The sequence below is a fragment of the Strix aluco genome, chromosome 2 (genome assembly GCF_031877795.1).
Source record: "Strix aluco isolate bStrAlu1 chromosome 2, bStrAlu1.hap1, whole genome shotgun sequence".
In the NCBI taxonomy this organism is placed as follows: domain Eukaryota; kingdom Metazoa; phylum Chordata; class Aves; order Strigiformes; family Strigidae; genus Strix; species Strix aluco.
The window spans coordinates 19,616,572-19,640,106 of NC_133932.1; the positions used below are offsets into that span (position 1 = coordinate 19,616,572).

The window sequence follows — 23,535 nt, forward strand, 5'->3', positions numbered from 1 at the left end:
CTGGAAAGGGTCTGAGCATAAACTTTAGTGAGTAGCAGCCAGCTTACTGGGACCTGCTCATTCAAGGGTGCTGTATGGAGGGCACCTCAAGACAATATTCTGTGGGTATTGCTGGCAAAACCCCTCTTCACTCTGGATTAATTATTCCCTTTTTCTGAAGAAGGAAAAATCTCAAGAGCAGAACTATTACGCTGTTAAACTCTAGAGTTCATCTGAAGGCAACAAAGAGCATGGATGCTCCCTATGCTAAGCGCTGTTCAAATCTAATAAATGCCAGCAGTTCCTGCTTTAAAATACTTGAAAGGTGGTAACTGGGTGGATCAGTCAGTGCTCTAAGGGTAAAAACAAAAGCAGTAGAAATGGGATGTGTATCCGTGCTACAGGAGTGGGAAACAGCGTGGAGCTGACTCTGAGTCAGTATGTGTGTGTGTGAGCAGGGGAAGGTTTGATGCTACATAATTGATGTCTTTTGCTGCACAGCCTGACCCCTCTGCTACCTCCAAGCTCATGTCTCAGGAGAGAACAAGTTGAAGAGAGGAGAGACCTTGTCCCCCTATTAAATTCATACTCACTTGCTCATCATTGTCACTTGTCTCAGTTTTGTGGGAATACAATGGAAGGGAGCATGGTGGTTTCCTCCGAGTTGGCTTATGTGGTGGTACCTAAGAGAAGAGAACAACCAACTGAGCAGCAGGAAAATCAGGTGTTTTAAAAAAGGATGTGAAATTCAAGCACCAAAGGGCATGCTCTGTAAGTGACCTGCTTGGATGGCAGGGCTCCACTTGCCTAAAGGAGTCATCCAAAGGCAGCACAAGATATTAGCATATGGGCATGTGGCCAGCATGCTAGGTGTGCATGTAGCATCTTGAGCCCAGTCCTAGTGCTGGAAAAGTGGTCTATATCTCTTTCCACAGCACAAACCACGACACTTCAGGCCTTGTGCAAAGGACACTCTTCTAAGCTGTGGAGGGCGGAGAAGCCTGCCCAGAAGCTTCATCTTCAAAGCATCCTGCTGGAAACCCCCTCACACTGGAAAAGCTTGTTATTGTTCTCTTTCCTGTCTTATTACCAGGATTTCCTTTTAATGAGTCTCAGCTGCCTACCTGGTTCATGATTTTGTCGTTTTGCATCTGATGTATTTTAGGTGCAAAAAGGGGAATTTTGACTTTTTCAACATGCCTTACAGCCCCATTTGGTTCCCTCTAATGAAGAAAAGCAGCTCGCAGAGACAAGTCCTCAGCTGTAACCTTTAGTTTGACAGAAAACAGATTCTCCAGGGGAGAAGGAACAAGGCAATTTTACAGCACAGACACCGGTTCCTTCTGAATGTCCCAGGGCTCTCAGAAGTACAAGAGTGCTCACTAGGAAGGAAGAGATGCATAGCACAGCACCTTCATAGATACTGCTCTGGTCTTGAAGCCAAGCTGTCTCTGTTTTTATGCCAGGCTTGTAGTCTCCTGCCAAGCTGTTAACACACTTCTTATGGGTTAACAGACAAAATACTTGCATAATATTGTGGATCTTGGATAATATCCACAATATAATATTTGGATAATTTTGTTACCTTCTAACAGGCAGGCATATGGAAAGTTGGATTATGGAATCTTTGCCCTCTGTAGAGTTGGCTGTCTTGGAGGACCTGTAGACTTGATGTCACTTAACTTCTGGTGGTGCTGTACCCAGCCATGGCAATGCTGCGTCTCTAAGCACCAAGGGCAGCTCTGCCCTTATCCTTATGTCATGCTAGGAAGCAATAATAGCATGTCTTACTGAAATGCCACCATTTTGCAACATGAAATGCTGCGCTGTGCCACAATGATTGTATCAGAGGTTCCCTGGTTGATAGGTTCCACTTTGCTGACATGGGTCAAGCAAGGGTTAAAGACTATCCACTCAGCCATTAATCTGAAGCCAGTTTGAGAAAGCTGGTGGGGAAGTGACAGATGGTGTGGAGAGAAAAGACAGGAAACTTTGTCCTCCTCTGTCTCTGGAGAAAATGTGTTTCCCCCCACTGTGAGGCCCCTCCACACTGCCTTGGCTTGGGAGCAGCAGAGGTCTGCAGATAACACAAGAGAGGTCTGGGAACTTGCTGCCTGCTGAAGGGTGAGGGACTTAGTGCAGTTAAATCCCATACCTTAAAAAGAGGAAATGAGTGTAATGGGACAGATGGAGTGGCGCGCTGGTGACTTGAGGGAAAAAAAAGTGCTTGGGAAGAGATTGGCTATTCCGATCCCTGGGGCCTGGCTATGGGAGTGTGAACCTCTGATAGAGGGTGGCATGCCAGCCCTGCAGGACAGAGGTCACCATTGCATCCAGCCAAAGACAGGGAGCATCCCCTTAGGCCCAGCCTGGGACATGCTGAAATCAGCTGAGCAGCAGAAGGAAGCAATTCAGTTTTAAAAGGGCCCTCACTGAAGAGGGTCACCAGTAAACATTTATGTTTCTAAAAAAAGTGCATGATACAAGGGGCTCTCCTAAAATGTCAGCCTCCATCCATAAACACTCTGACTTTCCTTTCTTCCTAAGAGAGATATTCTAGTGTCTTGCTTATCTTGTGAAAGACAGCTTGTGAGGTAATGCTTGGCATAGTGGGCTTTCAAAAAAATGAAGTTTCGTCATGGTAAAGATAGGCACAGAGCCTGAAATGTCATTGGGAAGAGGTAACGAGGGCAAAGAAAGAGACAGCTTTCTCTCTCAGACCCATACAGAAGGAATTACCTGGAGGAAACCTTCTCCTTTTGTGAACAAGGTGCTGGTGACCTGCCACTGGCTTCTACACCGTGTAATCTGTTGTTTGCTTTCTTTTTCCGTGGCTCAATATTAGCTATTTTATTATTCATTGTTGCCCTCTGCCCACAAAAGCCAGCCCAGATAATACATGCATTGCTGCCTGCTCCTGTTGGGTATATATGTGTACCCTACCAAGCTTTACAGTGTCTCAGTAACAGTGTCTAGTTGTCCTGAGGTATGGCTCTACCAAAATACTCGTCCACAAGTCGGCAATGTATGGAAGATACTGTCATAGCTTGCATTGCACTAGGAGACAAATCCTTTGTGAAGATTCAAAATCAAGGTGGATTCATGCTCAGATCACTGATGCTCTAACTTCTACAGGCAGAGGTGAGTGTCTCATTTCCCACTTGATTACCTGCTGGTGGCTGCAGAGTTCCTTACCTCTTTTCCAGGGACATTGGCTGCTTTCTCCTTGAATTTCCCTGCTAGCTGAGCCACTGAGGGTGATGCCGACTTGTCCACCTCTGAGTCGGTCTCTGCTGGCCTGTTCTGACAAATCAGGAACAACAAGTTATGAGCAAAGGCTGGGAAAAGCAAGCAGGCTAGAGAGAAGCCTGCGTATGTGTTATAAAGTTCAAGAGTAAGCAGGGACTTTAAACAGAGCTTCTCACATCTGGCATCAATCATCCAGTCTGAGAGCAAGAGGTTTGGGAAGACAGGACCTAGCAGCATTTTCAAATATCCCAGAGAACCAGTAATTCATGCAGAGAGCCTTTCGGCTCTAGCTGATGAGCCTACACTCAGTATTTTTCACAGGAAGCAAACTAAGTATTTCAAGCCAAGTGTCTGTTCCCCATCTTTTCCTCGCAGTGAGCAGATGGACTGGGGCAGTAAAGGATGTTCCCATACACCCTCTCAGCACTCCCATCCCTCTTTTACTGCCCTGGTCACCGGCACCCTTCCTTTACCAGTGGTTCTGCTGCAAGAAGCCATTCGCTGCCCTCACAGCAAGCCAGCATGTGCTTGGGGATGTCCCTGTGCTGTTCTGCTTTTTTGGCAGTGAAATACTCAGGCGGGTGTGGGGGAGAGAGGAAATACCAGGGCTGAGAGAAGCTTCCTCTCCCCTGGGTCGACAACAGGCTGAGAAGCAGGAGGCTTGTTGGAGACTGGATGGTGTGGCTCTTCCCACAGCACACAGCCCTGGTGTCATCCCACATTTACCTTGTTTTCTTTGCTACATGTGTATCAAGCAATATGAGTAGAAAGCCTTGAAATCAAAGTTGATGAAAGGAAACCTTTGTTCTTCATCTCTAGTATCTGATGCCAGGGAAAATCAAACCAGAGGAACTGAGAACAACTAACCAACAATCCTTGTTTTGTTAGAGGCAGAGACCTCAAAACAACAAACCAGGCTACGAACCATCAGCAAGGAACCTCATACCTTCACTCCCTGCACCATGACCAGCACCACACTTCTCACCCCTCTGCATCAATACTCTTCTGCTTCTCAGTCAGAAAGTTTCACCAAAGACCATTGCTAGAGGAATACATTTCTGTTTCTCCAAAGGCTCCAGCAGAGCCCTTCCTTCTCCCTTTACGCCGCCCTGCCTGGGAGGGACCTGCTGTCTTGTTGACACAACCACTCCTTCAGCATTGCTGGAGGTGAAAGGCCCTCAAAACACCAATCTGGCCCACATAAGGACGTTTCCTTTGGGTCACCATGCTACAGGGGCTGGAGAAATAGCTATGGAATCTTGAAATCATATTAAAGAAGTAATTTCTTTAGACTCCTAGTTTCTAGATTAAAAGTAAATCGAGGAGGTTACACTAAGGATCATCTCATCATCCACATCTTGGACCACTCTCTAGTCTGAAATACCTGATAGAGAGCAGCATGGCTAAGGCCTGTTTGCATTGTGGAAAAGGGCCTTTCCCTTTCTCAGAGAGCTGTAAATAAGTGCTCCCAATAAACGCCATCTTCTTTCTTCCAGGTCCACAAGCCCCAGTAGATGTCTACCATTCCTTGTTTTCAGGATCCTGACTACATCTCCCCCGTTAAACTTCCCATACGCTTCGGACCAGCTTTCCTGCATCCAGCCACAAAAGCCATATCGATCTGTCTCCTCTTAGTGAACTTCTAGCACCTTTCTCCCATCTTTTCAGCCTTCATTAGAGTAATTACAGGCAGGGGAAGTGGCAGATAAGGGGAACAGAAGAAACAGTGAGGTAAGCAGATCAGCAGGGCAACCTGGTGCACACGAAAAATGATGGCTGGGTTAAGTGGGGAGGGAGATGGTTCCCAGCTGCAGCCTGGTTCCCTGCCATGAAGGGAGGGCAGGCGGGAAAGAGGAGAGAGCAAAGAATGAACCTGGGGAAGGCAGGATGGATTGGGAGGTTTGGCTCAGCACACCGGCTCCCAGGATACCTGGGCATGGCAGAACGGACACCTGAACTGAGGACTTAGTTGAGGCTGAGGAGCTGCAGGTACTCTGTGTCTGTGGTGGAAGGATTGCCTCCATCATTGTCCCTTTTTCTCCAAGAGCTTCTTTCACAGCCCTTCGCCTTTACCCAGAAAAGACACCGCACTTCCTCTTGGCCTCTTTGACCTCTTGTTTTGGGGTGGTTGTGGGGTTTTTTTCTTTTTGTTTTTTTCTTTTTTTATTTTTTTGAGTTACACTCTGAAAACACAGCTCCCTTTCTTTGGATTTGATCAAAGCTGTGAGGCTGGAATGATTCCATGCATTTCTTGTTTTGCTGGTCGCAGGCATTGATTGCAATGTGGGTCTTGCCGGCGTGAAGCCGGGGTGCAGGAAGGAGTGAACATGCCATTCTAAGATTAGTACAAGTAGCCCACGGGCTGTGTTGTCTGGAAACTGCCAGCTGCAGACTCTCCGATTACGCTACGCGTTTTGCAACAGGAAAAGTCCTTTCTCAGATCCTTTCTGGCAATTACACTGCCATCCTGTATCCAGTTTTTTCTACAGCTTCTTTTTTTTTTTTTTTTTTTTCCCAGCTGGCATGCCAGGCTCTATGTCTTCTAGTCAAGGGAAAGTGCTGTACCAGGGCACCTGGATGCAAAAAGTTCCCTTCCCTGCCCTGCAAGGGGCACCCTGAATTCCAGGGGCCAGACTGGCAGTCTCCTTCCCACTGGGTGGAAGGTGGGAAGCCTCACTTTCTCACTGTCACCTCAGAGCATGTACCATTCCTCAGCCTCTTCCACGACTAAGACACACGTCTGCTTCTCTCACCCAAGAGCTCAGTGCTAGCTCTCTCCTGCCCCGTGACACTAATGCAATCTCTCCCATTCATGGTCATTTTTCCTGTATCAGTGACATAGCCCACCACTTTTATGAATGATGAAGAGGAGCAGCTCTTCTCTTTTTTGTCAAAAAAAAGGTGAAATTACTCAGATGTTAATTTTGTGCTGTTTACAGCCAGCTGCTGATTCTTTTCCTTTTCAGAAGAGAAGTGTGATCAGCCTGCATGGGCTAAAACCAGCAAGCTAAGGTAAAAGACTGACTCCATCAGTAATTTGGTGACGGCTACTCGGAGGTCTTTTACTGTTCGGTAAAAATAAGTGTCTAAGCATTGCATATTCTGAAAAATGTCAGACAGAGCAGCAAAACAGGAATTGAATTGTACCATCAATGTAAGCATGGCACTGTCTGCAAAAGAGGAAGTGCAACTAGCAAGTTCTGTGTAAGGGGTTTCATTTTCCTCTTCCAAACAAATTTGTAAATTTGAAAATAGTTTTCAACCCCATCTTTCTTCATCTGCTTTTAAAACTGAACCCAGTCCTTCTGGCAGCACTGAGGAAGAACAATCCCAACTTCACTGGTGATTAAATGTGCCAGAAAATGCAAGGGCTAGTAAGGCTGCCTGATGTGGGAGTAATAATGTCTCACAGAGGGGGCCCCTCAGGACAGCAGTGTCATTACCTGGCTTAATGATATTTGCCAGTTCTCCTGCTAGAGCCTGTGGACCCACCATGGGCACGAGGTGAGAGAATGTGCATACTGAAGGCCCACAGAAAAGAGGTAAAGAGATTGAAGAGTTTCTCTGTGCATCACGTTTGGGTACTCACAAAGAGCTTTTCTTAAAGATCACAGATTTAAGCTACAGGTGGGGAGTGTCTGCAGTGACACTCTTATGAAATCAAAATTGCAAAGACTCCTGGGGAAAACTGGAAAGCCAGAGGTGGCTTTGGGGATGAACTTCAATGTCCTGCTGGGACTGGTGCCAAACTAGCTCCAATAGCCCTCAGCTAGCAGTTTTTGTCATGATCCACCTCCCTGCAATTGAAAGCTCTACCTCACAGAATTAGTATCCCACCAGATTTGTCACTGTGCATAATGTGGTTCTGGAAATGCTAGTCTGAAAGGGTACCAGTGTGGCTCAGAGGCAGATACTGAAGGAGAAGTTCAGGTTTGGATTTGTGCATCTAGTTTGGCTGATGAAGAAAGGCTAAAGGTCTATTAGTTGCCGTACAGTGGAGCACTTAAATACCAGCTGAAAAACAGCAGAAATTTGTGCTGCCTTACTCTCCTTCCCTCCCCTATGAATCCTCTGCTTTTGCAGGTAGGATATTTTGGCCAGATGGAGCACCTTTTATCTGAGATGCAAGCCCTCCACAGCACCTTGCAAGGCTGGCATATTCAGCAGCTATGAAACCAGTGACGGTTACACATTTTTTAGTACTGGTCCTGTGCACTTCCCACCCCTATTCTCATGTAGCTGCATCTAGACATGGTTTTGAGGCCAGTCCCTGACCTCCACATCCCTTCCTTGCTTCTAAAGAGCTTTGCAGGAACAATTCCCTGCAGCCCCTTCTCTCACTAGTCCCTCATGCCCGCACCTTCACGCACCCTGTGCTCTCACAAGCTCTGCAAAACTCCCCCATGACTCTCATGGGGGTTTTTTTTGTTGCTGCACATATAATCTACCTCAGCAAAAGCAAATATGGCAAAAATAATGACAAATATAGTGTGTCAGAGGCAGACATAATAAGGCATTTGAGGCTCAGGGCTAGTGTCTTGATTACACAAACAGGATCCAGAAATAGTGATCTCAGCACCCGGCTCCCAACACTGTGCCACAAGAAGGCAGTTGTCAGTATGCTAGATGAAAACAGGAGAGGGTCAGTGCTTTCGGGGTGCAGTTTCATAAGGTCCTGGTTTTGGCAGAAAGACAGCTTATGTTTCCAACTGATCATTCTCCCTTGACCTTTCCTTCTGCCCCTTCCCCCCTCCCTTGCACCAGTGTGAGTTTGTGGGGCTGTGCTGTAAACTAGATCGCTGAAATGATCTGGGCTAAAAATACATCCCTTAACTCTTTACAAGGTTATTTTTAGCCCAGATCATTTCAGCAATCGAGTTCACAGCACAGCCCAACAAGCGCTTGCACTGCCGTGGTGGGAGGGGATGGAGGGGTGGCAGGAGCAGACTGCAGTACAGGGCGGGAGGACTTCCCTTTTACCGCTCCAGCCAGAGCATGAGGACATTGCATCCTTATGTGTCCTCCCATTCAGAAGGCTGATGTGACAGAAAAATCATATTTTTGCACACCTGCTCGTAAAGGCTGTTCTGGTCTGTGGCACTGGAATTTCACCTTGCAATCTGTTGCTTCCCACCTGAGACGCAGCTGAGCACAGGCTGTGAACCCAGGGAGTGCCTGTGAGCTGTCACGGGGAGCACGTTACTGGCAGCCGAGTGAATCGGAAAGAAGTTTCTGTTAAGCATCTACAAGAGCCCCACAGATGCTGTGTCAGAGACCTCCAGAAGCCCCACTTCAAACAGCAGCAGCTGCACAGGGGGGTGGGGAGTGGGTTTTCCTTGCTGCATGGCAGAGGCAAAGCTCTGCACCTGTAGGACCTGCTCAGCTAAGGAAGGATGGAGGACGCATCTGTGGGGAGAAAACTGCTTAAGTCAAAATAAACCATCATCACACTCTGCCTGGAGGCCAGCAAAAAACACTGGGAAGCAGTGCTGTGGTTTCCTTCAAAATTAAACCATCAAGCCTCACCAAGGCACTGGATTTTAGGAGGGAATGGCGCCTCTTGCAAAACCCTTCTTCCCTGTCTGGCTCAGCCCTCTGAAGGCAAAGGACATGCTTTCTGCACCAAACCTTCCCAGACTTGAAATCTACCCTTCTCGTTTTTCAGTGAGGTAGCTGTAGGATTTGAGGATCCAGCTGGTCATAGGCCTTGTCTGCATGGGAAAGCTTATACCACACTCTCAGCTTGAGTGGGGAGCAGTACAGCCTTAATCTGATAGAGGTGCCTGGTTTTCAGCATAACTGAACTCATTCACAGTCAGCTTGGCTGAGAAGAGCCATTCTCAAACTTCTCATATACCTGTTTCTGAACAGCATTTTGAGAATGACACGTTAAGCTGTAGCGGGGAACGTGCCTCCGTGCAGGGCTCCCCGGGGCAGAAGGGGGGTGAATGTCTCCTACCCCTGTGGTGAGGTGCTGTAGCCTCTCTTCTGAAAAGACTACCCTGCAGAGATGGGATTTGGTGAACTGGAGATATCCTACTCACTTGCAGATCAAGCAAGGGAGACCTGATGACTGTACTAGCTCCTCCCATACTGCCCCACCAATTTGGTGTGACCATTTCCATAGGCAAGAGCTAATCTCTTCTCCCCGTCCCATCTTTTATTCAACCACTGAGGCCAGCTGGAGGCAAAAGGCCACTGAATATTCACACAGTGCGTGATCCAAGGTACAGTTCCTGTCTATCTGGAGAGGACATGAACTTATGCTCTGGAGAATGCATCATGAATGTATCTCATTACCAGCCAAACACACCTGTGTGTCAGACCAGTCCTACCTTTTTAAAGGCCACAATAATATTCAATAATTATGCAAAACATAATAGTAATATACCTGCATGAATTGAAGTAATAAAACATTTCCTTCAGGTAGGAGTATCTTTAGCACCTGTTCCAAGGGCAAGTGTCCAAAGAGGGCAAACCACCAAACAATGCTTTTCTACCCCTAGGTTCATTTATTGTTCAAGGAAGATAATCTAAAGAAACCTGCAATGGGTCCCTGGATGTGGGTCTTAGCCTTAAAGCAGAGAATACCACAGAACAGAAAAGTTTAGGTTCACCTGGGCAAATCTGCCACTCTTTTTGTCTTGTTCAATGGTAGGAAATAGGTAACTGAATTTTCATTTTCAACCTCTTCTTACAGGCACCAGTTATTTTTGCTCTCACATTTTAGAAGTGCAGATAAGATTAGATGGGCAGCTCATAAGGAACGCTTCTTTAAATGAACTAAAAAAAGCTCTAGAATAGTTTTTAATTAGGATTGGATCCAAGTTACCAATGGAAAAATCTCTCTAATATGTAGTTTGTAGTTTCATTCAAATCCATCTCTCTGCATCTGCCATTTAGATGAATCCCGGTTTGCACCTTCCTGCCAACATAACCTGAACTGATTTGTTTATCTGTGTCCATGTGAGTACATCAGTGGCATCAGGATCATATTGAAAGAGAGACATTGTTCAGACTCAGAAGGGAAAGGTAAGTTAGCAGGGTAGGTTTAAAACACAAACTCCCCCAAAGGAGCAAACTGAAAGGCAAGAGGGTGGGAAAATACCTGAATCACAGCGTGAGCAAAAATCAGGAGAAGCTGCTACCCACAATCTGAGCCTGCTCATTCTCCCCGTGATCCACAAAAGCATCAACACACGCTGAGCATAGCTTCCCCAGGAAGTGGGGGGGCTCACAGTCGCCTTGGCCTATTTTTTACATCCCTAGAAGGAAATCTCATGATGCTTGTTCCGACTGGAGCTCAGCAGCATGCTGGGTCCCTGGCTCAAGAAGCAACACATCCTAAGATGTAAGCCCTGAATAAACAAACCTCTTCTTGCTACACTGACCCCTCTCCATCCCAGTGAAGCATCCTTCTTCCCATCTCTCTCTATACCCTTCTTCACAAATCTTTCTCACTGGAGACCTTCCAGCTCTCTGTTTCAGGAGGGATTTTTGTGGTTTATTTATGCACTTTGTGTCTTATCTGGCAATGAAGCTTCTCCTTGTCTGGTTGTGCTAATTATTGGCAGAAGCCCCAGCTAGAAGTGACTGCAGCTGTGGCTCTGTGATACCTTATAGCCAGTCCTCTCCATGATTGTGTCAGCGTAGCCCATAGCACCCTGGGATGCAAGGCCAAAGCTCCTACCTACATTTCCTACCATTCGCTGTAGAATGGGAGTGATAATTACTGTGCTGTGCTCCACCAGAGCAAAAGCTACCTTGTGAGCCACTTCTGCACCTTCATCTGGTGTGGCTAGGCTAGCTCTGCGAAATTTGTATATCTGAGATTTATTGCAGGTACTTTCCAGGAGAGGACAAGACCAGAATACCTTGCAGATCTTTCAGGTGTATCCTAAATGCTGGAAAAGAAATAATATTTTTCTACTTCTCTCTTTCTTTTGTGCTTTCTTTGATCAACCTTTGCCAGAAGCTAAACGCCTCCATTTCACATTCCAGATAAGAATTTTGTGACCTTTAAGAATGGCAGCATGCACAGAGTCCTCTTCCTTTTCCTCCAAGCTGCCATCAGATGGCTGGGCAAAGTGGAATAACCAGCCTCAAACTGCCATGGGTCCCCCACTGCCAGGATGGAGGAGTGGAACACAACAGAAAGCTGAGCAAAGAAAGTAAGATTTCCATGTAAAGATTCAAAGAGAATTCTGAGGCTGATATCAGGACAGACAATCCAGCTGTGAAAGAGTTTAAGGGTATGTTGAGATGTATAATGATGATCTCAGCACGCTCTGCAAAATCCTTGGCTGTCGTTTGCTGTGATCGGCATTTTAAAGGTCATGCAAACAGGTTTCTAGTTCGACTTACACAAAAGGAGTGGGTGGTAAGCCTCTGTCTGTCTCACATGAGAGTGAGCACAACTGTGCAGAACCATTGCACTTCCAAGATAAAGCTTCTTCTACATTAAGGTCAAGCCTCAGCCAGTGCAGAGTGGCCTCCACATCTGGTTGATGTCACATGCAACAGATTCAACCTTCAACCTTGCAGCTTCAGGGAAAGGCATCTGCAGCCTGTGGGAATACGTTGTGAATGCTGGAGTTTGGGCTCCAGATTTCTGAACACTATGTGAAAACAACAGGACCTCAGATTAAGTTTGGGACCAGCATGAGCTCTTGGGCCCTGAAAGAGCTTGAGACTCCTCTGACTCAGGCACATATCTCTCTGCGGCTGTAGATTCTGGGTTCCTTCAGACAATGGAATGTTCACTAATTGAGAAATATCAAAAAAGAAAAGTCAAAAAATACTAGACACAGAAGTTTCGGAGACAGGCAGGAGGAGGTAAGGACTCCTGATCACACATGCTACCTTCAAGGCAGTCAGTGTTGTTAGAGCCCAGTGATGTCTAGCAGCTTCCTTCAGTTCTAGTCTTAATGAAGAGAAGCTCTCACCGCAGCCCTAACAAAGATTTTACTAGAACTACCAAAATGCACGTTGCAGGAACACAAATGTCAGGTCTCTTCTTAAACTCTTCATATTTTATAGTTTTCAGTGGAGAGCAAGCTTCTTGCCTGACTGTAAATCACTGCCAGCCTGTCTCTTGAAGTCTGTGAATAAGTTAGTCACAAGTACAACATCCCTCCTCAGACTGTTATCCAGGTCAACATCCCACCACAGATGAACGAACATAGGATGAGCGTATGTCTGAACTCAACTGCAGGGCTATTGTAGAGCTCTAATGAGGGTGATGAAGAGCTCTGATTACAACACAGGGCAGAATAGTATGAGGAATGTGGACTTCAAAGGAGGGTTGTATGTTTGGGTTTTTTTAGGAGAAAGGGCAGGAAACCCCTACTTTACATAAAATACCTAAAAATATGTAACATTTCCCTGTGTTTGGAAAGAGTTTGCTTTAGGGCAACATTTTTTCTCAAGACTTGCGGTGGTCTGGTCTTGATTTTCTCCTTCTGAGAGTTCCCTCGTGAACTGCTGTCATCTTGGCACTCAGGGTCAAGCACTGCCCAAAGGGTGATGTGAGGATATTCCAGCTCAGCAACGACGAGCAGCTTTCATCCACAAGACAGCAAGCAGCTCCCAGATACAGTGCAGTAATTTCAAAACAACAGAGGCTCAGATCTGCCAAATTCAAAGGCTCACAAAAGCAAAATTCAGGAATTGGGCGGAGGTGGGAGATATCAGGTAGCCAGAAACTAGTAAAGGGATGAATGCTTTTCAAAGGAAGGGGCACTGTGTTGAACTTGTCTGCTATACTGTAAATAAATGGTTCATGTACTCGCCTCCACCCTTGCCTGCTAAAAGTAGAGGGGAAACTCCTGCTGGTTTTCCTTCTTTCAGTGGTTCAAGCTACCCATGGCTACATGTAAAAGGGCATGGATAGTTAGCACAGTGGTTGGAGTGAGGCTCTTTTCAAGAAAGCATTGCTGCCTGTTTGGATCAGAAGTTTGCTCAGGGTCCTTCTGTGGTACTTCCCTCCAAGTAACCTTGGGACTGCCTAGAGCTCCTGAACATCAAGGCAAATGGTTATCACCACAATCATCACAATATGCTGGGTAGCAGGGTGGTGGCTGCAGTTAGCTGGTGTGGTTCAAGAGCATTGCAAGTGCAGGTGCGTCTCCATCACCCGCAGCGATGCCGTGGTGTAGAGCCAGCCAGTGCTGGGTGGGAGGAGATGAGCAGCAGAGAGCAGCCAGTGCAGGCAAGGAGCTGTGTCCTTCAGAACAGCATTATAGGAAACATCTGTAGACATCAGGAAATTAGAAGTGGTGAATACACTATCTACTTTCTGTTTCAGAGAGTGACTACAGTGAAAATAAAATGAGATAATCATTATTTTAACCTCCCCTCTGAGATGTCCCTCCCTTGCTGTTGACACATTTCTGCTAGCAAAGTGGGTATGATGCTAGTGTTACATAGCATTGTTTTTCATGTCAGCTTTACCCACATCTTCCAAAAGGCGTATCTTCTCAGCAGAGTAACTGCATGGAGTCTCGGTTTAACTTGATGAGGTGGAACTGCTGCTGCTGTCCTCCCAGCCTCCTGGGCCCGAAGTGGAGAAAGCAGCCTCCTGTTTGCCTCCATGGAGTTCATTAGTACCATGTCCTAACATCAACAGTACGGGCTGGAAAGGCCCCTGTATGGGAAGGGTATGTGAGCCACCTCACACTAGTCTTTGGGTGGTGTTGGAGATTTTTGAGACTTGATTTATGGCAAGTTGTTCTTTTCTTCATGCCATGGTATGTAGCTCTCAGGAGTGCCTGGCCCATCCTTGCTAAGCACTGTCTGGTGAGATTAGCAAAACCAGCAAATACCACTGTGAAAGGTACAAGTGAGATCTTGAGTCTCCCTTTTAATAATGACAATATTTGGCAATTGCCTAGTGCCTACATGTTCCCAACACTGGACATGCCGATTCGTTACAGCAGCATTACCTCAAACCTTCACGGTTAGGAGCCTCTGCTGAGAGGGCAATGTATGGGCTTGTGCATTTTAATGCATGTGTAGCCACTGCTGCATTATTAGTCCTGAGGGAAGCCAGGGTTTTATCTGTCAGGAGAGCACTCAGATCATCAGGCAGGTGCATGAGCTCCCCTCTGCCCCAGGGAACCCTGAATTCTTTGCTACGTGTTGGCATGGCTTTAACAGGCAGGCTGGCAAGTGCTCGCCCTAGCCTTGCCCTAAGCACCAGATTAAAAATCATCTCTTGCTAGACAGAACAAAGTGTTTGAAGCCCACACCCCCTGAGAACAGAATGGAGCCCGGGCCGTCCGCTTCCTAAGAAAGTGTCTTATCGCCTCTGTCAAAGGCTGCCAAGAATGGTTTGATCCAGTGCCATCGTTACCAAAAGAGGCAGCGAACTGCAGCACCTGGTCTCTGCAGGGCAGCACGTACGTAACCTCAGCCCGTACCCTACGGAGACGTGAGCAGCTCTTGGCTCTGCTGTTCAGCCACGACTTCCTGCTCAGGAAAGGAGGTGGCAGACCATTTAAAATGTAAATCAATTATTTTGTGTGTATGTATAGTGTTTTGGGTGTCTTTGGTTGAGGTGATTGCAGAAACCCCCAGCAACACATGGGTCTCACCGTTTCCTTTTTTGTGTGAGATGCCTGATCCTGTTTGCCTGTCCTCACCATGCTCAGAGTACTCTCCCAGGGAGAGGAGTGGAGAGGAGAGATGAGGATGTGGCGCAGGGGCTATGTAACAGGGAAATGCCTAATTTCTAATGCCAGCTTGGTCTGAGCAGCAGACAACCCATGGACAGGTCAGGCGGGGCAATTCCAGGCCTAGTGAAGCGAAGGAACTAGAAGAGTCAGGCAATGGTTGCAAGGGGTTTTTCCAGGCTGAAGCTGCGGATTGCAGTGTTTGTAGTTGATTTAGGACACAATACCTTACACTCAGCTACTCAAAATCCAGCACAGAAATTTAGTCTGGGGCTTCACAAGCTCCACCTTGACACTCGGTCCTCTGTGGCACACTGGTTCTCCACTACACACGTGTCTGAGGATAGCTACACTGCGATGCAGAGCAGCCCGAGGAAACCTGTAGTAAGGGATCTGAGCCTCACAATCAGTGTGTTGCATGACTTCTCATGGTGCATCAAACTAGATGCATTTGTCTGGTGCTGTGCTCACACCAAAGGGATCATTAGCCCCATCACAGCTCTGCATGAACATGCACCCAGACCAGGCATCTGCGTTTCACCTCTGTATCCGTAAGATGCAGCCATCTGGATTTTGTGGTACGGGGTACTTTGGGCACATATTAACTGAGACGACCTGTTTCCACAACACTCTTTCTAAGCAAGTCCTAAGGAAGTCCAGCACCCATGAAGCACTGATTCCCTCCCAGTGAACTGTCTTTTCAATGGGATTTCAGTCTGGTTTCTAAAGATTTTTAAAAATGTGATAATATCCAGCATGATTTTAAGGGTGTCTTAAAGGCTTTGCTAGTGACACAAAGCGATTTCACATCTCAGTCACATGCATCCCCTGTTTGTTCAGCTTACCCTTCCTGCCTGCAGCTGCAGGGCTGTACCCTAACAATTGTCTATGCACAGTAACCTGCGTAAGCTCAGCAAGCAGAGTCAGATGACAGCTTCCCTAGGTCACTAAGTCAACAATATAAGAGGAAGGAGAAGCTCAAAGATGTTCAGAGTGGTAACAGTAGAACAACTGAAATGAGATTTAGTGCCAGAAGACAGACTATTCAAGAGAAAGTTCCAAAAGATACCAGAAGAGCAAGGGGACTCCTATTGCAGTGAGAAGACAGGAGGCTGGGCTGAGAGGTAGGAAGGTGAAATAAAAGGCTGTTAAGTACCAGCGAGACCTGAGGCTACAGGGAGAAGCTGTACCATGTACAGCAAGAAGGTATCATGATCATCAAGATCACTAGGTTTTTAAGACACATGACAACATTTGCTTGCAGACAGTGAAGAGGAAAGGGTACCAGGGCTAACCGGAGAGGGAAAAACCTACGTTGCCAACCAGGCCAGTTCCCTTACAGACAGGGAGACTGACCTGGCGGAGACAGCAGGGAAAACAGATAAGCCTCATTAAGGAGTCCAATCAATTCAAGGAAAAACGACCTGGGCCTTTCCTGTAAAAGGGCCATGCGTACATAATTGCCTCATTACAAGCCCGACACAGCTGCTTGCAGACAGGCCAAGCAGCCAACATGGAAATAATTTCAGGCAGCAGGAAAAGGCTTGTGGATAAAGTAGATACCTGACAGAATGCGGTCATACCCAGCCAGCCACACAAGTGGAGAAACAGTGAAAGGAACAGAGCCTGTGCCCAAGCAAGAGTATGGCAGCCTTTCTCGGGAGCAGCTCCTTGCAAGAGGGGTTTTCCTGAAACAGCACCAACTCCAAAAACTCATCTGTGCTGGGTTTTAAGCCCAGACATACCATGCAGGGTTCTCCCTTCTGAGTCTTTGAGGTGCACTAGTGTCTCCATTCAGACCTTTGCCGTCATGAGGACAAGGCATGCCTTTTTAAAGGAGGCTCAGATATTTAAGATGCTACAGCTTCAAGAGAAAAAAAAAAATACAGCAAGATTCAAAAGCTGATAGTTTATTATGTGGCTACTGTAGGTGGTGACGTATTTCAAACCATCTAACTACTACTGCAAACTGGAGCTGAGCCATCAGTAACCTTAAACACTGAGATACAAAGATGCAACTAGTTCAACAAAGATCTCTGCAATTACTAAGTCTGACTACACTAGAATACTAGATTAATGTGTCCCCTTCCTTTATGAAGTCCTGGGAACTTAGTGTCCTGCTATTTCCTTTGAGTTTGTATGTCTGTTTGAAAAATACTGGCTGCATTTATCTGGAACAAAGAGTTTCAAAAAATTACGTTTATTTTTTGTGCTCATTATAATGAGCATTTGGCCTTAAAAGAACAATGTTGGTGTTGCAGAGCTCTTCCCTCACTCAAAATGAACACCAGTGACACATCCGCAGTCTTTTTCCATCAAGTTTACAATAACTCTAAGTGGTTTGGGGGAAATACTTTGTGCCTCTAAAATATGAGTGCTGCCAGTGAGACAGAATCCTGCAGCAGATACACTGAGCGTTCCTATTACTCAAGATTATGAAAATTTGGATTGGGATGCTGCAAACAAGGTCCCTTACTCTGAAATGCCCCATCAAATACAGCCCTCCGTTCCTCTCTCTCAAAGAAGGTCACAGTGAAGAAGCTAGTGGGCATCAACGTGGCAGCAGGATTTCAGTGTCATCTGAGAGCCAGTGCACCACTTTCCTAAATAATTGAAGATCCTCACTCTCTTCCAAGCAGCACCACTTTTCATTTCTCCAAACCTAAATGAGATGAACACCTACACAGCTTTCAACTTAGTTCAGGAAGACCTCTGGTTTTTCTGGTGTGTCAGGCAGGATGTATAGTCCTGTTATTAACACCTTCTCTCCATCTGATGGGAGCCCTCTAGCAACAAATGCTGTCTGAAAACTTGATTGATACAACCAGATATGAGCTACTGCAGATATCTAAAAGTACAGATAATATATGTGAAAGGCATGCAGGAGAAAGCAAGGGATTATTTCTCAGAAATTATCCATTGAATAGGTAAGTTGATGAGGTTGTGTTGTTTTAGGAATCCACAAACACTCCAGATGTGGAATAGCTCCTTTGGAGCCAAGGGCTGCTTTCCACCCCTGGTAGAGTGGTGCTGATATCTTAATCTACAGCTGACAACAGCTGTTACCAAGATGGTGGTCTGGCTGGACTGGAGTGTATTGCTTTCCATGTGTCTTTAGCAGCTTGTACAGCCAGTATCTGGGATTTGTCCTTGAGATACTCACACTACTAGCAAATGCTTCCATGGGTGGGAAGGGTGAGATGGTAGTTCTAAGGAAGAGCAGTGATGGCCACCATAAGATGTAGGTGCTTTCACAGTGTGCTGTTTGCACCAGCTGCTTATACAAAGCTCTGTTCCTGACCGGGGCTTTCCCCAGGATCCTTCCCAGCTTCCCAATGTTTCCCTCTCAGACGTCTGTTTTTCTTAATGGTCTGGGAACTGTACACAGACTGTCAAGTTTCCCCAAATTAATTGGTGCCTCTCTGTGTGTACTTCCAGGCCTTGTTCTGAGGAGCTCTTGCTGCTCCAGAAGGATGAGGAGTGAGCTAATGGAGGAACAACCAGCAAAACCTCCCAGGCTGCCCACAGAGAGTGGGGAAATAGTGCAGTCTGCGGGACAAGTGCATCCGATCCCATGTGGGCACAGTCTCCTCCACTAAGGCACAGGGAAGAGAGATGGTCGTGAAGCCTGGGCATGCGTGTGTACTATGTCAGTGGGGAATAAAATGCATGAACCATTGTTATCATCTGATACAGACCTCTGAGATGAGCAGCTTTCTGTTGGTTAATATGTGCCTTGCAGAAAAGCATTATTTTAAGCCATCTGAAGTGTTGCTTTAAGTGACTTGCATAGCCCTGTAGCTGTAGACACGATGTGTGGCTGCACCGTGCTCTTGCCTACAGGCATGGAGATGCTTGGGCAGCTTCTCTGAAGGAAACAAGCTCTGCAGGCTGAGTGAATGGATCTGCCCCTGTAGTAGGAAAGGTCTCAACCTGATGAATCACCTTTCAACTAATAGTTTAGCTTCTCCCTTGCTTGCCTCACATGGGGTGAAGAAAAAAGCCCTGCTTTTAGCAGAGGTCTGAAATAAGATGAACTTCAACAGAAGACTCAGATATAGAGATACTTCAGGTAGGATAAGGAAGGGACCACTCCTGGACTGACAGAGTGGTTAAAGAGGATGGATGAACTTTAAGCAGGCGCATATACAGTATGTGTTAATTACTTAATCTGAATAGGTCAAATTAGAAACTGAAGTCACTGAACTGTCAAAGGGACGCAGAGAATGCAAGAAGCAGGGGCAATTCAAACCACTTCTGATACCTGCTGTAGAGTAGACTGAGATACACTCCCCATTTAAACTGAACATTAGAGAGAGTCTAGTTGGGGATTCAACTCCTCTTAATTTATCATGCTGGAAATATAAAATCAGAAGGGTAAATGAGCCTACACAGAGCTCCCAACTGCTGCAGAGTCCAGGACTCCTCAGTTAGGACTGTGCTATCTTTGTAACACATTGCTATTAAATTAGGTCTACACTGGATACAGGCGGGTCAGAGAAGGAGGCTCCTATTTATCTGAGCCAGGAATTTAGTCTAAAAAGATACGCAGATATGGAGTGGAAGAAAGTGATAGTAAGCACTCAGCTAGCAGCCAGTTTGAGGTGTGAATGCTAAGCTATATTCACAGAGGTGCTTTTTCACTGGACCCTGAAGGGCTCAGCGGCCCCAGCGGCACTGAGGATCCAGGTCTGCAAAGCTGCTTCCTTGGCAGCTGCCCTCCCTTCGGCTCCATCCGGAGTGTCCAGTTTGTGAGACCACTGAACACCTGGCCCTGTGCTGGGCAAATGGATCCATGCAGCTGTAATTTGCTGTTATGTTTGAAAATGCCTGTCTGAATTTTCAGCCCAGTCTGGATCGGCTGTAATGATGCAGTAGAAATTTAATGATTTCCATACGTAAATGACTCTACTGTACACCCTAAGGAAAACGCACACAAGCAATTCCTAAACTGCAGCTTGGCCTTTGACATGTTTTTTTTTTTTTTTTCTATGATCTGAGAAAGATAATTATCTCTGCTTCTGAGTTAACCTGCTTATAAAATTCTCCCAAGAACCCTGTAAAGGAGAAACCCAATGTCTGCAGGCGTTTTGAAATAGCCTACCTACTTCAATGCTTTATTTCTTTTTCCTGCTGGCTGACTGAAACTCATTTAGATGTTCTTTCTGTGGTAAGAAGGGGGACTAAGTTCCTTCAACCTCAGGCACGGTTTCGCCAGGTTAAAGCTGGGCCACCGGAACCAGGTGTCCAGGAAGCGTGGGTTCAGTGCCGGCACGCCACTTGCTTAGTGAGTAAATCAGCAGTAGGAAGCTCTGGCCAGCATGTCACTGAATTCATAGACCTTAAAATGAGAGGTGTTGACAAGAAAAATTATATTGAACTTACAAGAGAATGATCCAGCAGTTTTTGAGTTCTGGAGCAGAGACAGAAGAAAAAAAGTATGACAGTTTCATTACTTGATAGATTTTCTTTTCCACGGTCTACAAAAAGAAAAGGCTTGCAGCTTTCAGCTTTGAGATTCTACAGACTAAACTGCTGCCTGCTACAAAGGTTCAAAGAGCTGCTGTAGATGATGCAGGCTTCGATTTGCTGGATCAGGGCATGAATACAGGGGCTGGACCCTGAGACTGGACCTTGAGCATCACACTCCTGAGCAAAGCCCTACAGGGCTGGCACAGAGACCATTGCTGGTGGGTCACCCACATCAGACACCTGAGGTCAGAACTGGAGTAGTGTGAGATGCCAGCACCAAGGGCAGGAGGCTGGGGTGGGAGGGCAGGATTAAGGAAGGTGAGACCCGTGCTCAGTGCATGCAGAGGAGAAGGAGGAGAGGGGCTGAGAAGAAATCCCCAGGTGGCTGTGGGCAAAGGCTTCTTGAGCTGTACACAGCAAGGGTTGATATTACATAAGACTGGAAGTCCTGATGTGAGTGGAAAAGACAACTTTGCACTGAGCTGGGAAATGAAAGAGAAGGAGCTGTTTCCTTTCTGTAGGGGTAACCTGTCTGGCTTGTTACCTTGATGTATCCTGCCATGCTCCAGAATATTCTGCAATCCATTCCTTTTCTCCCACTCCGTCCTCTTTACAGACACCTGCTGTCTAGAGGACTGGTGTGCATGCCTGTATTTTTTTGCATGGACAACCCTTCTGCCTCTAACTGGGAATGAATATCTTGAAACAATGAAAACACTGGGTTTTCATGAGGGGACAGTGTTGACAACTCTGTGCACTTTGTAAAGACTAAGTGGGAAACCAAATTATATTGCACATTTCACAAGTTAAACACACGCTCACTGTAGGGCCCAAGGGGTGAAATTCCTAGGAAACCTGGTACACAAGCTCAAGTGTGTGTTTATGAAAACAGGGGACCCGTTTCATCTGAACTTACATCAGGGGAACATGGCACTCAGCAGAAAGGTATTTCAAGACAATTGACTTGAATAACCCATGATTGCTGCTGCAGTAGACAGTTTTAAGGGATAAAGAAACACATTTTTAAAAGGGAAGAAAGAATAAACAGAAAATTGGTTTTGTGTTTTACACAGGCAATAAAAGAACAGTTCCCAGACTCTTGCAGATATGATGTCAATTTATTTTGAACTAAGCTTCCCATAGACAGAAGTTCCCATAGCAGGAAGGAATCATAAACACTTTGGGGGTCTGATGCTGAATAGCCACCAGCTTCTGCTAGCAGCCCCACACGTGGAAGAACTGCCGAAACAGTACTGCAACCATTCTGGTGGCCCTATCAATACTATTGCTTGAATGCAATAGAAGATTGCTCCTGCCATTATCTTTTCTAATGCTCTGTCCAGTCTATTTTTTAATCTGTCATGGGAAATAGGTTTCCACTACATTTGGTTTCCGCTACACTATTCCAAACCCTGCTAGACCCCACCGTTAGAAGTCCTTCCTGTTATTTGGTGAGATATACAGCTCCCCTTTAATTGGATCCCATTATTCCTAGGTGTACTGCTTTTCTGATGCACTAGTTCTGTTTCCTCTGTGTTAAAAGTTTGTCCTCTGTCTCACTATAAAGCCTCACTGACTTGTTTAACTCCATTCTTCTGAGTCAGCTTTCCTTCTCCTTTGCATTTTTGTGTCTTTCTCTGAACAACAAGATGTTGGTCTACACCTTTAGGTACTGAGGCTTTCCAAACGGCACACGTTAATTCTCTGTGCTTGAAAAGCTGTGATCTATGTGAGCAATAAATTTCTTGCCTTAAGAAGCAGCATGTGGTTCAGTGATAGAGGATGAGGGAAAAGTATTATGTTTTGTGAAGTACTTCAAGATGCTCAGAAAAGCACCACTGCATGCCATAGCTACCAACTTGTACAAAAGCACAATCTGAGCCGTGGCCTGATCACGCTGAGAGCATGCATTTGAGAAGCCTGAGATGAACAGTGGCTTTGTTGAAGCTGCCAGTGGTAAATCAGTATCCTTTGCAGATTGGCCACTAGTCATCCACACTGACCAAAACACTGCATGCATCTCGTTACAAAGGGTAAACAGGTTTATTTACGTAAGGACACTTGTATGCAAAAACTTGCTTACCACCTTGCTGCCTGTTGTGTGGGTTTTGAGCTCTTTTAAAATTTTATGAAGAACAAAAGGAAAAGGGCATGCATACGTACCAGCTGCCAGTCTGGCAAGTGAGGTCTGGGTCTTTGCTTTTAACAAGTGATGTGCTCATATCTGACAAGAATTTGGTCTCGTGTCTTTTTTCTTTCTAAAGATGAAAACTTCATTTGGCACTAATGAGGCAGATAAGCCTCATCCTTGTCAGTACATTACCAGGACCCATATACTGACGATAAGATATCATAGAGATATGCCTCAGACTTGATGCTCATGTAAAAGCATTTCTGGCATAAGACTCATAGCTGGATCTGCTGTGGCTTGAAGTGAGACTTAAATCCATGTCTATGTGAGACTCCACAAGAATAAAGTGCCCTATGCCTCTGACAACAGCTAGGTGTGAAGCAACTGTGCAGTAAATGTGTAATAATAACTCCTCCTTACGCAACAGATCTCCTGTCTCTAGACCAAACTCATTCTTATGCATGCCATGTTGCAAGCTGAAGGCATATAATTGTCTGTACAAGTCACCAAGACAAGCTGTGTCTCTGTGGTATCATAGCACCTGCAGGTAGCAAGAAGGCTTCATCAGTAAAATAGAGAGGTCCTCCAAACAGGTTCTCTTGCTGCTGGGTACAGCTGCCATCTCAGATCCCAAATTCAGGCTGTAGAGTTGGTGTTTTAGGAAAAGGAGCATCCACCTCTCTACAACTGTTAACCAACCACGTGGAAACAGAAAGGAAAACCACCCCTAGTTTGTATGGGCTTGGTCATTTCCATGATGAAAACCAGCAGTTTCCTAGAAGCACCTATCGATAAAGCAATGCAGATGTTTTCCCTTGTTCTTCAGATAAGCAAACCCTGGGAATGTATGAGAAGGTATACATAATATGCTGCTCAACAGTAACGCGTCCTGCCAGTTAGATTGTGGAGTACAGGAAAGAAAGCTTTTCCAAAATGCTACCACCATGATCTGGGATACTCAGACAACCAAAGGTTAAAATGGGCAGTGAGGGAGAGGAGGGGTTCAGAAGAATCATCCCTCTCCAGTGACAC

The 23,535-nt window shown here is 46.0% G+C and overlaps 1 protein-coding gene across 1 annotated transcript in view; it reads right to left on the reverse strand.

Annotated features, from left to right (window-relative positions):
* RCSD1 (RCSD domain containing 1) overlaps window positions 1-23,535 on the reverse strand; it is a 34,919-nt gene that overhangs the window by 6,823 nt on the left and 4,561 nt on the right. Inside the window, exons 2-3 of the mRNA XM_074812584.1 lie at window positions 3,175-3,282; window positions 573-662 (exon numbers count right to left, since the gene is read on the reverse strand). Coding sequence (XP_074668685.1) covers window positions 573-662; window positions 3,175-3,282 — 198 coding nt within the window. The remainder of the gene's footprint in view (window positions 1-572; window positions 663-3,174; window positions 3,283-23,535) is intronic.